This window comes from Dipodomys spectabilis, unplaced genomic scaffold (assembly GCF_019054845.1).
Source record: "Dipodomys spectabilis isolate Male_0828 unplaced genomic scaffold, ASM1905484v1 ptg000163l, whole genome shotgun sequence".
NCBI classification, from domain to species: Eukaryota; Metazoa; Chordata; class Mammalia; order Rodentia; family Heteromyidae; genus Dipodomys; species Dipodomys spectabilis.
The window spans coordinates 16,009,280-16,025,330 of record NW_024870840.1 but is presented as its reverse complement, the minus strand read 5'-3'; the positions used below and the strand labels follow the sequence as shown (position 1 = coordinate 16,025,330).

Genomic DNA, 16,051 nt, shown 5'->3' with positions numbered 1-16,051 from the left:
GGCTGTACACTTCCTGAAAGCAGACTGGTCTGTTATTCTCCAGGAAACTAGCACAAAAGACAGGCGCAGGGGAAAGCCCAAACATATGAGCACTGTGTAGGAGAGCGCTATGTGACTCGAAAGGAAGCTTCCTTGGGTTTGTTTTTCTGCTAACTCACTCCAAATACCCTGTGATTAAAAAACTACCTGGTTTACCCTACCTCTAAAAGTCTTCTTCGTTGGTGAGACCAAGACGTCACCAACTCCCCTGCACATGGGAAAATGAATTTTATCTTGTGTAAAAGCAATTCAGCAAGGAGGAGGGATTCATCCCTTGTGCAAACGAGACAGTGCTCTAGGACAGGACAGGTATAAGGAAGGTCAATAGACAGATGACAGCTAGGAATAGAGATGGTATAGACAGAATAGAGATATTATATTTTAGAATTGTTTTTGATTGACAGAAGAGCTGTCAAGAGGGCCTCCCATACACTTCACACCCAGTTGACCTTATTATTCATGTGTTACACCAGTATGTACATGTGTCATAACTAATATAAATACCGAAAATACAGTATTATTAACTACATCTTTATACTTTTAGAGCCACTGTTTTGTAACAAAAGCATATATGTGCATGTTTGTGTGTGAATGAGAGGGAGGCAGGGAAAGAAGCTATTCCCTCCTACCCCCAGCAATCAGTTTGGGCATGGTTACCTTCTCCTCGGGCAGACTGGCTGGCAAATTTAGGTCTTTGACATTTGGAAACTCTGGCAGCAACGTTCCAAGTTTGGACCGTGGTGAATATGCCACTGTCTGCTTGCTCACTTCCTTCTTGCCCGTCTCGCTCACCCAGGCAGCGCCTTTCTTGGAATACATCACATCATAATACTGAGAGCTTTCCTTCACAGCTATGCCATAGTAATGGTACCTGGGCCACAGAGAAAAGGAGAGAGAGGGGTCCACATGGACCATTATTCAGTGAGTTTCCTGAGTGGTAAGATGGTGTTGGCCAGGGAGAGCTTCCCTGGGGCTAGAAGAGTTAACTCTTCTATAAGGCTTGATATTGCTCAAGTCTAGAATTAAACCAAAGTTCCAGGTTGCCAACCATCAATCAGGTAAGTAAAAATAACTAAAATTGCCTCCTACAGAAAATGTGAAGTCAAATACTTTGCAGAGAAGGAATAAAAAAGAATTTCCATTTGCACTCGATCCCTGTGTCTTCCAAGCATGATCTCAAGGGAATAGCACCTTAGTGTCCCTTAGTGGATCCCCACGGGTGGTATGCATTTATTATAACTGCCAACTGTATCACCAACAAAAATCCACCTGGCCTATGATCTTAATCAACAAATGTTAATCTCATAGTACCATATTATTAAATGTCAAAGACCGCAACGTTTTAACTCAAAACAGACTTCATCATCACAAGGCTTTCATGGGAAGCTGTGTATTTTGTTAGAACTTTAGCTGAAATCCATTGAGCCCTTACTAGGTGCAAAGAACTGTGTTTCATATACATTAATTTGTAAAAGAAAATAATAATTAATAGCCTTATGAGATGGGGAGTGTTGTAGTCATTCTGAAGATGGCAAAAAGGGAGAAGCAGGAAAGCTCAACTAATTTGCTCTAGGTCTTAAACCAATTAAGCATAACAGTGGTCTTGGCTGTAGGTCTGTTTGACTCCAAAGCCACTAATACAGCAGGATGGTATTATAAACTCTGATGTAGATCAGAATTACCTATGGACCTTAATAAACATTCCTAGGTCCCTTCGCAGGAGCTACTGATTCAGAACTTCTGAGAATGGGGCCCATAGCATCAGCAGCAAAGTTACCTCACAGGTAATTGTGAGACACATCAATTTGAAATCTGTGGTGATCCAAGAGCTTCATACACATTATCTTATTTAATTTCACCAAGTCCCCATGAAGATAGAACTAATTATTATCCCCATTTTACAGACAAAAAAACTAGAGCCTAGAAAATTTAAACAACACACCCAAGATCACCCAGTAAATAAGTAGTAGAGGCAAGACTCAAACCTCTAACATGCGTTTGACCGAAACCAGTGCTTTTCAACTTTACCAACAATAAGAATCACCTGCAGAACATATTGCACCCTTCAGCCCCCCACCCCAAGATTCCAATTTAGTAGGTCCAGAGTAGATTTTCCCAGTCCCATGGCAATACTAACGAAATAAATAGCCCTCTCTTGGAGAAACTCTGCATAACCTATTAACTGCTTTTTACTACCCATGGGGATAGGGTGATTGTCATAATATCAGGCAAATGAGGGAGCATTTTGAGTCCTGAGAGTCTTTCCCAGGAAGGGGAAAGATGGATCCCTGGCTCCTTCCCTCTCAGTAATCCCCCCTTACTGCTGATACCATTCTGTGAAGTTTCTGCTCAGTGGGCAGCTCGCCTCCACCTGAACGCCTCCTGGGATGAAGAACTCAGGCCCTCCAAAGGCAGCCCAGTTCATCTTTCAGCTGATACAGTGATCAGAAAGTTCTTTGTGTTGGGCTATATCTGCCGTCTGGGCCTTCTACTTCCCAACTGTCACATAACTGCCTTTCCATCTGAGCAGCACTCCTGGGGACGGGGGAGGGGCGGTTCCGGCGGCTCTAGAGATGCCATTCCGATGGGGAGACAGTTATGGCATGCCTCCCTTGCTTTAAAACACACACACACACACACACACACACACACACACACACACACACACACACACACACACACACACACCCCTCCCCTTTCTAACTTCTTAAGGTCAAACAGTCTTAATTTATTCAGACCAGACTACTTTTGGATTAGCCAGTGAATATTGCTAAAATTGGCAATTACAGTAAAGTTATTGCCCTCTGAGTTTTCCTATTTCTGTTCTGCCAGGGTTGTCAACACTCTTTCACTAGCCACCTCTGACATGTCTTCTGCCAAGGTAAATTTGCTGAGGGAGTTTCTCCTGAAAGCCAAGTTGCAGGCTGGAGTCTAGATCTCATTGCCTTTTGGTTAGCTGAAGGTGTGAACCACCTCAGAGAGTCCTTGTGGAGAGGATTCGGTACAGCTGATTACACAGAACTTTTTTTTTGAGATCATGGGGCTTGAACTCTAGGCCTGAGCACTGTCCCTCACCTCTTCAGCTCAAGGCTAACGCTCAAGCACTTAAGTTACAGAGCCACTTGTGGTTTTCTGGTGGTTTATTGGAGATAAGAGTTTCATGGACTTTCCTGCCCAGGCTGGCTTTGAACCTCAGATCTCAGCCTCCTGAGTAGCTAGGATTACAGGTGTGAGCCACCAGCACCTGGCAATTACACAGAACTTTCAAAGAGGCTATTGCCCTATTCGCCCGTCACTAGGTTAAGAAAAAGAAAAAGAAAACAAAACAAAACAAGCTCTCCCATAGAGACAAAAGCAATTTTTCTCCCAAGTTCTTGTATTGAGTTTTATTTATTTTTTTCCTCTGTACTATTCCTACACATTTTGGGGGAAAGTGACAGCAATATATTAGAAACTGATTCTCCCAAAGACCAGTAAACTGTACCAAAAAATTCATTTTTCATCCTTTCAGCCACTCATCTGTTCAACCAACATTTGGAATTGCCCATCTTCTGCTCACCAGCAAACAAGGAAGGCAGACTCTTTTTATTTGTTTTTTCTATATAAGTTTATCAAGGTTGAAACCCCTGTTTAAAACAAAAAGCAGATTTTTCTTTATAAATGAGGTTTCTTCTACAGATTAATCACCTTGAGAAATTATTAGGAATTGATTCTAAGATGTTCTTTGTTCAAAACAATTTCTGGAAGTCCTTTTGGTATTTGCCTCAATAGCTTCTGAGCCACACAGTTAGTTTTCAGAACTTTACCAAAAAAAGGTGTTTTCCCCTTACCTCTTGATTACCTGTTTTCTTTGTCTAACTTTCCCAAAGCCAAACCCATCTTATAAATGTACTGTGTAGAGGTTGAAGTGAGTTGTTCGGGACTGGGTTGTTAAAATGACATTATGGGCATGCTATCAGAATATCCTTAGAGACATTCATAAGTTTCATATGGTGATTTTTAGTTTTCTATGTCCTGACCTGCACAACTTGGTCAAAAGGTTTAGAAACACTGCATAATAAGGCACCCTCTAGTGGAGTCACCGTGTACACTGCCATAATAAAACATACACATCTTGCTGTAAAAGGAGGCTGTTTAACTTACGCTCACAAAAACTTTCAAGACCACCTCCCCATTTTTACAAGACACCCATTAATATCCAACAATGGTTGGAACATCCCTAGAGGCAATTCCTAGAAATCCAGATGGTAATGATGCCTACGCTGGAGGCACACCTGAGAGACAGGTGTCCACATGGCCTTTGCCTTTGGAACCCCCTTCTCTTTTTATTATTTTCAACTCAACCCTGTTTGTTAGAAATCTGATTTTTTTTTGTCTTGTCTGTCTTACCCACTGGAATGGTCCCAGTAGACATAACTTGATATGCAGAAAGTATAAAGCCAACACTGATTGGTTGGTTGATGGAGCCAATGAAGGGAAAGCCCTGTTTACTACAGAGATGGTGCTGACCTTCCTGCCCACTTCCTATGCAGAAATTATTACTGGCCCTCTGGCCTGCTGGGTGATACTGGAGCAGAGTCCTCTCAGAACAGGCCAAGTAGCTTGGAGACAGTCCAAGAAGCCACAATGTACTCCTTGAAATGATGTCTCGATAATTTGACCAAAAAAGCAAAAACCCACAACTCCTTGAAGGCAGGGTGGTCCACAAAATCAGATTTCATTAAGCAGCTGGGCCAAAGGCCCCAGGCCTTTGGATGGCCTGTCTTGCTAGCAAGGGTCCTGAGAAAGGGTCACAGCTATCATAAAGCTCTTCCATATTCTCCCTAGGCACAAACCTCCCATCAAGCCTGTGACAGAGTTCAAGGTGAGTGGCCTGGGATCTGTCTGCCTACAGGCCCAGCTGATGCAGGCTGTACAGGTCGCAGGCCGTCTGGTGCTTACTTTGACTGTCCTCGAGTCCCGAGTCTTCTGGTGGTTAGCTGAGGAAACTGTTGTCTTATGATCTGTAAGTCAACACAAGAATTGGTTACCTATGGGGGAAAGTGTGGGTACGGTGAGTTTTATAAATAGCAATCAGAAGAAGGGAAGAAAGGTCTCTGTTTCTGTGATTTTCCAAGAGACTGTCAGTCAGGACCCTGGTGCTGGGGAGACAGGGGTGAGAAGGGGGGAGGGCGGGGGTGGAGGGGAGAGCTCTTCATGGTGGCTCTGATCTTGAAAGGGATCCCATTTGGTGCTCTGAGCTTCTGTCTTACGACCTAGGAGAGCATCAGCCGATCCACAATGGGCCACATCTTGCTTAGTTAGAATTCTCTAGTAGCTTCCACCACACCTGGGCACCTCCCTACCCCACTTCCTCTAGCCTCTGTGACAGGGATGGGTTGGATTTCTCCTGTCTTGGATGCAAGGTATGAGGCGAGGTGGGACCTTGAACGGGGCTAGGTACACGGTCAGAGCTCACTCTACACAGACTGCCCTCTCCTGTGTACAGAGGATACAGAAGTGCAAGTAACTTGGAGGAGACCATAGAGATGTCTCCTGGAGTGGGAAAGCCACGGTGGGGGGGGGGCTGCTTTCTTTGGTGTCTGAGGGGAGGTTTGGTGTTTGGAGGGGTTTGAGTGCGAGAGTTTCCGAATTAGACTGCCTGGATTCGATCTAAGTTCAGCCGCTTACGTGGAGAGCCCTTGGGTATGGCATGTTAGTTCACACTCAAGCCACTCAGCTTGTCTATCTTAGAAATGGGAATAGAACCTTACCTTAGAGTATCCTTGTGAAATTTTATAAATCTATGTGATTAGTTTGCAGTAGAGATTGGCTCTTAGAAAATACTACATAGGGTTTTTTTTGTTTGTTTTTTATAAATTCATTATTATACCTTATTCTGATGGCTCATTTCCTTCTACCTCCAGGTCCTTTCTTTTCTCTTTTCTGTTCCTATGGGCTTTTTTTTTTTTTTTTTGCACCAGTCCTGGGGCTTGAACTCAGGGCCTGGGTGCTGTTCCTGAGTATTTTTGCTCAAGGATAGTGCTCTACCACTTGAGCCACAGCTCCCCTTCCAGTTTTGGTTTGGAGTTTTTTTTTTCTTTTTGGGGTCCGGTCGTAGGGGCTGAGCTCTGGGCCTGGGCGCTGTCCCTCAGCTCTTCAGCTCAAAGCTAGCACTCTACCACTTGAGCCACAGTGCCACTTCCGGCTTTTTTTTTTCTGCTTATATGGTGCTGAGGAATCGAACCCAGGGCCTCATGCATGCAAGGCAAGCGCTCTACCACTGAGCCACCTTCCCAGACCCTGTTTTTTTTTTTTTTTTTGGTGGTTAATTGAAGATAAAAGTCTTGGGGACTTTTCTACCTGGGTTGACTTTGAACTGAAATCCTCAGATCTGAGTAGCTAGGATTATTGGTCTGTGCAAATTATTGGCATTTGGGTGGTTTTTTGTTGTTGTTTGTTTGTTAACGAGACAAGGTCTTGCTATGTATCCCAGGCTGGCCTCGAATGTATGATCCTTCTACATCAGCCTTCCCAGTGCTGGGATTATAAGTGTGCACCACCATGCCCAGCCTCCAGGGACTCTTTTCTTATACTTAAGCAAATTCTTCCAGATCCTCTTCCCTTTTAGATCAACACTGAGCCACCTTACTGGCAGGGTGGGAGAGAGTGAGCCTGCACCCTTCCCTTCCTGAGAAGAGGTGCAGAGGCAGATATCCCACTGCTAGAGCCAGACCCTGGGGAGCTTTCTCTAAAGATAGGGTAAATCTCTTGATCTAGCTCAAACTCTTCACACCAGTACTCTCATGCATTGACTTAATCATTCACTCAACGAACAGGTACGATGGCCCTGCTGGTTGTTTGAACTTGGACATAACTAATCTCTCTTGCTTTAGCTTGCTCCCGTGATGTCTGAGGAGATATAGGTGATGGTGGCCCTCAGCGAACCTGGTGTGGGCTCAGTGGGATGCAAAGACATGAACAAATGACAAGATATCAGGATCCCAGAACGGGCAGTGTGCAGATGGTTAGTTTTAGCACATTAGAGAATGGACAATGTGGAGAATAGCTGGGTCACACCGCCCAGCCCCAAATGGGTGAGAACAGGATGGCTGGAGAATCTAGTGCCTGCAAACCATAAATCCGCTTTGGGAAGCTGGGCACCGGTTGCTCACACCTGAAATCCTAGCTACTCAGGAGGCTGAGATGTGAGGATCATGGTTTAAAGCCAGCCTGGGTAGGAAAGTCCATGAGACCCTTATCTCCAATTAACCACCAGAAAACCAGAAGTGGCACTGTGGCTCAAGTGGTAGAACGTTAGTCTTGAGTGAAGAGCTGAAGGACAGCTCCCAGGCCCAGAGTTCAAGCCCCATGACTGACAAAAAACCAAAAACACAACACTTTGGAAAGAAGAGCTTTTCAAATATTATCTCATAGTGATAAAGTTGAACAAAACAATTCCACAGTTGTCCAGATACAAAGATGTCAACTTTGTAGACAATACGTCCTCCATCTCCTCTAACACTATCTCCTATATGCTGAGGACCCACTGAGGCCTGAGTAAAACACGACACCGAAGCCTGAGGGATGACAAGGCTCTCTACACACCCTGCCCTTGGGTCTGCCTTAACCTATGGCAGCTCTTAGTACTTTGTCACCTGACTCTAGTCCTGTGAACAGTTAAGACAGACAGCAGACAACACAGGCAAGAGAAGTGTAAAACTGGAGCCTGAGGCTCTTTGTGTTGGTTAAACATGGGTTAAGATTTGGGATTTGTGTTTCCTAACCGTCCAAACAAAGAAGGCACTATGGTAAGTTACAAGAGTCCCAGTGTCAGTAAGATAAAGGCTTGCTGGTTGCTTAGGAAAAGCAGGCTTTGAATCTTGATCCTCATAGCTCAGCCTCCTCAGTAGCTATGATTACAGGTGTGAGCCACCAGCACCTAGCAACTCATACTTTTTTATTTATTAATTCCAAAGAAAGAGTCTAAAATAAGAGTTCTAAAATAAGATAAAGTACTCATGAAACTACTAATGAGAGAGAGAAATCAATGTCTGACAATAGGGAACTGATGACATGGTAGTATATATACTTCACAGACATGTAAGCATTTAAATGATGGGACAAGAAAAATACTCATAATGGTGACATAAGTATGGTTATGCTGTGTTTGTAATTTATGTGTGGACAAAAATAGGAAACCTGATCCAGGCACTGGTGGCTTATGCCTATAATCCTAGCTAATCAGGAGGCTGAGAACTGAGGATCAAAGTTTGAAGCCAGCCTAGGCAAGAAAGTCTGTGAGACTATTTATCTCCAATTAACAAAAAAGCTTAGAAACAGTGCCCAAGCCCTGAGTTCAAGCCCCAGGGCTGTCACAAAAAAAAATTTAAAAAGAAGCCTAGAAATACGAAAATGGCTATTTGATATAGTTGTAGGGCTGTATGAGCAGAACCAAAAGTATTTTGTGTAAGTACCGGGTACTAAATCACTTTGCATATTGATAGAAAAGGATTTTCATATTAGAATGAGTCCACACTGACAAAGGACGTTGGAGATAAACTTGAAAGAAGCGTCAAAGATCTTCTAGAATGTTATAGTGCTACTTTTTCTTTTTCTCTTCTCTTTAGAAAGCAAATCAACCCTATTCCCTACAAAGAATTGGTAGATCATAAAAGAAAGCAGCATTGTTGTGTGTTTGGTTGCTAAGTCTAATTTTCACTTGATTTAGGGGACTGGCTGAGTTCCGCAATTGTGCTAAGTGCTTATTCAACTGGTAACCCACGACAGCCACAAAACAAACAGGCCCACCCTGCCTGTCCTCAGCACCAGGACTGGAGGGCTGGTGTCCACAGTGTGCCACAGTGCCACTGGGACATGGGGCCGAGCCTACTGAAGCCATTTGCCCTACCTAAGATGTACAGTCAGCTTGTTTGTGATGCTCTCTCCTGCCATGACATGGACCCTGAGAACTCATTGGCCATCTATTTTTCCCAATCTTGGGGCTTGAACTCAGGGTCTGGCACTGTCCCTGAGCCTCTGGGTGCTTAAGGCTAGCGCTCTACCACTTGAGCCACAGCACCATTTCCAGCCTTTTCTGTTTATGTGATACTGAGGAATCGAACCCAGGGCTTCATACATGCAAGGCAAGTGCTCTACCATTGAGCCACCTTCCCAGCCCTCGCTGGCCAATTTATCCCTGGTTCCCTCCGTTGCCTAAAGATTTTACATACACTTATAAAAAAAATAAAAAATAAAAAAGCATGTATTGCTAGGTGCTGGTGACTCAGGCCTATAATCTTAGCTACTCAGGAGGCTGAGAGATCTGAGGATTGTGGTTCAAAGCCAGCGCAGGCCGAAAAGTTCCCATGAGACTCATCTCTAATGAACCACCAGAACACCGCCAGCGGTGCTGAGGCTCAAAGTGGTAGAGCACTAGCCTTGAGCAAAAGAGCACAGGGACAGTGCCTAGGCCCTGAGTTCAAGCCCCACAACAAACAAAAGACAAAAATTTCATGTGCATCAATACAGTGGGAACTTAAAAAAAAAACTAACTCTATGACTTTATCAAATTTTTGTTGAGTTAGCCAAACACTACAGAAAAATCCCCCCCGGACTCCTCTTTTCCTAACTCACTCAATCCAATCTTGTTGATTCGACCTTCTAAACCCTTCTTGAGCCCAGCTGCTTGTCTGTACCCCCCACCCTAGCCAGGTCCCTTCTTGCCTCTGGAAACACATCCAGGCTTCTTGGGCTGGGCATGAGGTGCCCCCTGTGATCTGCTCCAACTCAGGTTCCTAGCCTCAAATCCCACTGCTCTCAGATGCTCTCCAGATGCCAGATTCAGAAAGTTCTGCCACCATACATATTGCTCCTTCTGCCTGGACCTCCAAGCCATGATGTCCCCTCCCCTCCCTGAGGACGACCTTTGCAGTGCCTGGTGCACTTGCCCTGGGCTTTCCGCCTGTGTTTCCCTGGTGAATTAGAAGTACAGAGTGGCTAAGCAGCTGGGCTTTCACCTGAGGCTCAGCAGGTTCCAGTCCTGGCTTAGGTATAATACATGTCAAGTGACTGAAACATGTCAATACAGGTCAGTCACTTGACATGTATTACCCTGGCTGATTATCACATTATTATAGCTAACAGCAGGAAGATGCTCCCTCCATCACTTTTCCCTTTGAGCAGATGAATAAGCCGAAGCTCAAAGAGGCTAAAAGCCATTCCCACAAAGCCACGTAGCTCACAAGATGCAGACTTGTGATCTGAACACTCTTTCTGAACTGACACTCCAAGACACTAGAACTACCTCTAGATTAAGGAAGTGTCTCCAGCCTCTAGTTCTTTCCTTTAACAGCACCCTTGATTTCTTCTGTGTGGCATTCCCACCCTCCTTCATCAGGTGTATTTCGGAATGAAGAGGTTCTTTGTTCCCATCTATTCAGGGGAGTTCTCTTGTGCTCCCCCTACCCTGGCCTTCTTGGGGAGGCACTGGTGACCTCTGCTGGGTTCAGGATCCACCTCTCCCTATTCCTCACAGGCTACAGAAAGCGAGACGCAGTGGAGGGGATGTTGGTACATCGGCAGATGGCTTAGCACATCTCCTTTTAGCTAGAATCCACTCACATCCAGAAAAGCAGAACTCTGCCCATTACATACTTCTGCTTACATAGATATACTAAGCAAAAGTATTTCTGTTGGGGCCGGAGGTGTGGCTTAGGGGTAGAGTGCTTGTCTAGCATGCATGCAGCCCCTGAGTTCAATCCCCAGCACCACAAAACAAGAGAAATCATTGTGTTGGATTCATTGAGGTCTCCAAATGGATTTGCTGAAATAAATGGTCCAGAAGGCAGATCTTCTGCCAGCTCAGAGGTCTCTGACATTCAAGGCAGAAGCCTTTTTACCAGAAACTCTAGCTCAACACCTGGCTTCATCTTTTCTCTTTGAATTTCCTTACACCAACCCTACTTCCTCTCAGATCGGACTGCCTGGAGTTGTAGACTTCTGAATGCTTCCTAGGCCCTTGTTTCTGAGCCCTTTACCTGCCACTCTCTCCCTCCTTGTGCTCCGTCCTCAGTGGCCAGCTCCCCCAGCATGCAGCCACTCCAGGAGCCTTTCCTGATTCCCTGAGCAGGGCAGGGCTCAGGTGGAGATCAGGTTCCATCCTCCCTCCATCTTGAATGTGTTCTGATTCTACCTGCAGCCACCCAACCCCACAGGCCCAGGACTCGCACCTGGATGGCTGCCCTGGCCTCACCCTGATTCCACACAGGTCCCACCCAGTAGTCTCTGTGCTCCTTCCAGCTTCCCTCCCAAATCCTCATGTTCTGGCCCCATGGAACTTAGTGAAGTCATTTTGTTCTTCCCTTGTGGGTTTTCCCACAGCCTGTCCCCATTGCCTGTCTCCCTTCCTCCATGCCCACGGTCCAGCTAATGTTCGCTCATTCCGAAAACCTCATCTTGTACCTACTTCATCCCAGAAATCTTCCCTGAGCCAATTGTTTAGTAACCAGGTACAATGTCCATAGAATTTTTTCTAATCAATTTCTTTTTAAATTGGCCAATTAAAAAATGTACATATTTATGATATGTACTATGATGTGGTATGTATATATCATAAAATAGATGCACTGGGCTAATTATTATATGCATTATCTTATTACTCTTATCAATCAATGCTATTTTGGGATGAGAACATTTAAAATGTACTATCTTGACAACTTTTTAAAAATACATCTTAGCCAGGTGCCGGTAGCTCACGCTGGTAATCCTAGCTATTCAGGAGGCTGAGGTGTGAGGATTGAAGTTTGAAGCCAGCATGGGCAGAGGAGTCCATGAGAGTCTTATCTCCCATTAACCACCAAAAAGCCAGAAATGGAGCTATGGATCCAGTGGTAGAAAGCTATTCTTGAGCAAAAAGAAGCTCAGGGACAGTGCCCAGGTCCTGAGTTCAAGCCCAGGACCTCCCCCCCCCCCCCCGCTGCCCACCACACACACAGAATACATACACATATATTTAACCATAGTCAGCATGCTGCAGAATGGGTATTTTGAACTTACTCTTTTTTATAGCAAGTACAAATTTTGTGTCACTCACTGACATCTCTCTTAACTCCCCATGCCCATAGGAATGGTGTTGGGGATTGAACTCAAAGCGTGCACATGCTAGGTGAGTGTTCTACCGCTGAGCCACATCCATAGTCTCCCCCTACCCCGAATCTTTATAAAAAATCAGTGGTCTACTCAGCTCTATGAAGTCATTATCTAGATTAGCAGAATCTACAAATACTAGAGCTCCAGCCATGTTTTCTTCTGCTCTTCACTGTGCTCAACAAGCTGAAGTCTTAATGACCATAATGGGTTGGATAATGGTACATGGCTTAAAATTGTGCAATGCTTATTGTGCTCCTACTTATTGGTGAGGCCCTGGAGGATATGACTCTGAACAAAACAGAAATATCCTCTGTCCAAGAAACTTACATTCCAACATGAAAAGATCAAAAGTAGCAAGTAAAAAAAGTCATTGTCTTACCTTGATGACTTTTCCTTGACTTATGAGAGAACTTGGGACTACAGAGATGGGGATGTTATGTTGTCCAAGTTTTGAGAGCTCCATGATAATTTAGCATTTGAGTAGTGACCTCAGGAAAGTGAAGGAATAAACTTGGTGGCTGTCTAGGGTAAGAACGTTGTAAGAAAAAGGAACAGCCAGTGCAAAGGCCCTGGGAGTAGGAACTGGCTTGACTTGTTTCAGGAAGGAAAGAGAGCCAAGGCTGAAGCAGAGAGAGCGAGACATAGGAGAGCATAAGAAGTTGCATTCAGAAGGTAGAGACAGGTCAACAGAGTAGGGCTCAGACGAGACCTTGTGGGCTTTTGTAAGCCCTCCTGCTTTCACTGAATGAGATGAGAACTGCGAGGACCTGAAGGGAGTTGGGTAAGATCTAACTTACTTCCAAAAGGTTCATTCTGGCTGCTGAGTGGAGAATTGGCCATAGAGGCAAAGATGGAGGCAAGGAGACCAGTTAACAGGCTACTGCACCAGTCCAGGCAGGAGATCATGTGGCCAAGTACATTAAGTCATTGACTCCATAAATGAACGAATGAATGCACTCCTCTTTTATCAGCCACTGGAGTTGTTCCTAGTATTGCATTAGTAAAAAAAAAAAAAAAACTAATACTGAAGCCATTATCTTTGTGCATAAGAATTATGCTGATTACTGATATTTGCCAGTTGCTTTCCATAAAGTTTAGAAGGGCATCTACACATGTTTGGGTTTTTTTTTCACATGCTAAGTTGAAAGGGCTGAAAAGACCTTTACTTTTTTTTTTTCTCCCACTTGAACTTCATCTCTAAAAAGGCTTCTCAGATGATCTTACCAGGCTCCTAGCAGGATCAGAGGTGTTGCAGAATAGGTACACTGGACAAAGCTGGGCCTCTGTTGGACTTCCCTGGCTGCAGGGGGGAGAGGAGCTGCCTGATTTTGGGGGGGCAGGGGAGAGCTGGAGGAAGGGCTGCCATCTGCCCACACCGCCCTCTCCCTTGCCCTCACCTCTTCCGCTGCTTACTGTCCTCTTCCATCCCAATTTCTTTACTCACAGAGTTAGCCTTTACACTCTGGTTTTTACGGATTTGTCAGACAACTCTCCTTCATTCCAGTGTTCAGGTTTTTGTGGCTTCAAGGTGTATCTACCCCGTTCCCCCCGCCCCCGACCAAGTATGACTAGAATATTTGAATATGGCTGGTAATGAAAATGCTTTAACCTAAAAATATTGGATAGCCAAGTCTTCCTCCACCTTCTTTCTCCAAAAGAATAAAATAAAATGGAGCAAGGCGATGAGAGGAGGGGGCAGTTTGGGGAGAGTTGGGGTGGGGGATGGGAGAGCGCCTGGCTCTACCACATTTGCCCCAGTGGAGGTCAGGACTTTTCCCACTAGGAGCAAAGAAAGGGCTGCCACAGATGGTACCTCCTTCTCACAGACTCAACAAAACCCTGTGGGAAGGGGGTTTGGCTTGCTTTCTTTTTATTTTTTTTAAAGTGTTTCTTATAGGCTGCAAATTACAAATTATTCTCCTCTCCTTTCACCAAATAATCAACTGGTGTCCGAATCTGAAAGACTGGCACCATTTAGTTTTGAGTCTCCAAATACAGGGTCGGTTCAGCTTTGCGAAAAGCCGTTCAGCTTTTAATTTCTGGAGCAAGACTCAGCAAACAGTAAAACACTTTTGTGGAGCTGTGAAAGTTGAGCTTTGCTGTTTGATAAATGAGCAGACAGGCAGGCAGCCCCTCTTTCTTGTTTTTGTATGGATTCAATGAAGCCTGCCTAAAGAACACCACATGCTGTTCTAGCTACCGATCTAACACTCCGCAACATCCCAACCTTCCAAATTCCCTTTAATTACTCACGAATCCCACCCTTCTCTCTTTCAGCCAGGGCAGACAGAGCTGGGGGCTCCCGGGCTCTGGGGGTGGAAGTGGAGAAGCTCACTAGAGCTTCTGAAAATGTGTGGAGGTTGCCTGTCTATACTCGTGGGCCTAGAGGATGTCCAGTCATTTTGTAGAGGTAGTTTTGTTTTGTCTTGTTTTTTAATGAAATATGAGTTGTAGGCAAGCACTCCTGAAATGATATATCTGAACAATGGTCCTCCTCGAAGACGAGGAAAGGAGGAGGGAGAAGAGGACCTAACATACCTCAGCCTCACCTGGCACCGTGTACTAATGGGTGTTACACTTGGGATTATATCTTACCCCAACCACACTGGTAGAGAGAGTGGTGGTGGTAGTTTTATAAATGAGAATGAGGATCAAAGGTGATTGCTGCTTATATCTATAGACTCTGGCCAGTGGTCCTACAGGTCCTATAGGAATCTGATCCTATGGCTTCTTTCATCCTTTTCTGGCTGACAGTCCTAGAAGATAGCAAGCTGTCCACTCTGTGCATGAACTTCCTGATGTGTGTGTTCCCTGGCGTTATCCCAGAAGACATCTCGGGAGCCATGGAGGAAGCCATTACTTTTTTCATCCAGGCTTTGACCTGGACCCACATTGTATGGTTATCTTCACACTTATTCATTAAACTTTTGGTTGTTTCCACAAATTCAGGCCTGCCTTCACGAGGCAAAGATTTGCCAGGAACAAGAAGCGATCTGAAAGAGATGTCATGGCTAAGTGTAGTGGCCTATGCCTGTAATCTCAGTATGAGAGCCACAGAGGGCCATTCCATATAAAGCACATACTATCTGAAAAATAATTGCAGCAAAAAAAGAGCTAATGGTATGGCCATGGTAAAGTGTCTGCTAGCAAGCCTGAGGCTCTGAGATCAAATGCTAGTGCCATACACACCAAAAAAAGACAATCCAGAGTGATGGAGTAAATACAAATTCTCCCAAGAAAGGCTCAATAAAGCGGAAGAAAGTAGAAATGAAATACCACAAAAAGCTCCTGTTTTATAATCAGGTATTGTGTCTTCTTATTAAAAATGTGCTCCAGAAACCAATCTACCTACATATCTTTCCTTTCCTTTCCTTACCTTTCTCCCTTTTTCTCTCCCTCCCTCCTTCCTTCTTTCCTTCCTTTTTTTCACAATAAATCTAGCCCCCTTTTCAAAGAAAAAAGAATTACGCCTGGCCGTATAAATGAGGTCTTTGAAGTACCCTACTTCAGCCTTTTCATCTAAGTGACCATTGTGCTACAGTGATCCAAATCTATCCAGTTCATATGGTTTGGTGTTGCTCTTCCTGGGATCAGGCATTAGGGATTGAAGAGAGAGAATGCTGCAGGTTTCATAGGAAATCCCCCAAGAGAAGGAATTTCCACAAGAAATTCCTATCAATTGCAACAAGAATTGAAAAAGAATTCCAAATCACGTGGATGAAGAATTCCATAAAAACCTTCCAGAGCTGGAAAGATACCAGTGAACTCTGAGGGGAGGTATGGTGAATAATAGCTAGCTATTCCAAGAAATGGAATGCATATGCCAACCCAGTATTGTCCTGAGGCTGATGGGATGCGGTGTCACGTGTGCGGGAGAAATGAC

At 44.6% G+C, this 16,051-nt stretch overlaps 1 protein-coding gene across 2 annotated transcripts in view; it reads right to left on the bottom strand.

Annotated features, from left to right (window-relative positions):
• Rfx4 (regulatory factor X4) overlaps positions 1–16,051 on the bottom strand; it is a 142,135-nt gene that overhangs the window by 57,957 nt on the left and 68,127 nt on the right. Inside the window, exons 5-6 of one of the 2 annotated variants that reach the window (XM_042693237.1) lie at positions 4,981–5,042; positions 697–910 (exon numbers count right to left, since the gene is read on the bottom strand). In XM_042693237.1, the coding sequence (XP_042549171.1) occupies positions 697–910; positions 4,981–5,042 (276 nt within the window). Of the gene's footprint in view, positions 1–696; positions 911–2,369; positions 2,503–4,980; positions 5,043–16,051 lie in introns of those variants that run through there. The other variant, XM_042693238.1, reaches the window with a different exon arrangement.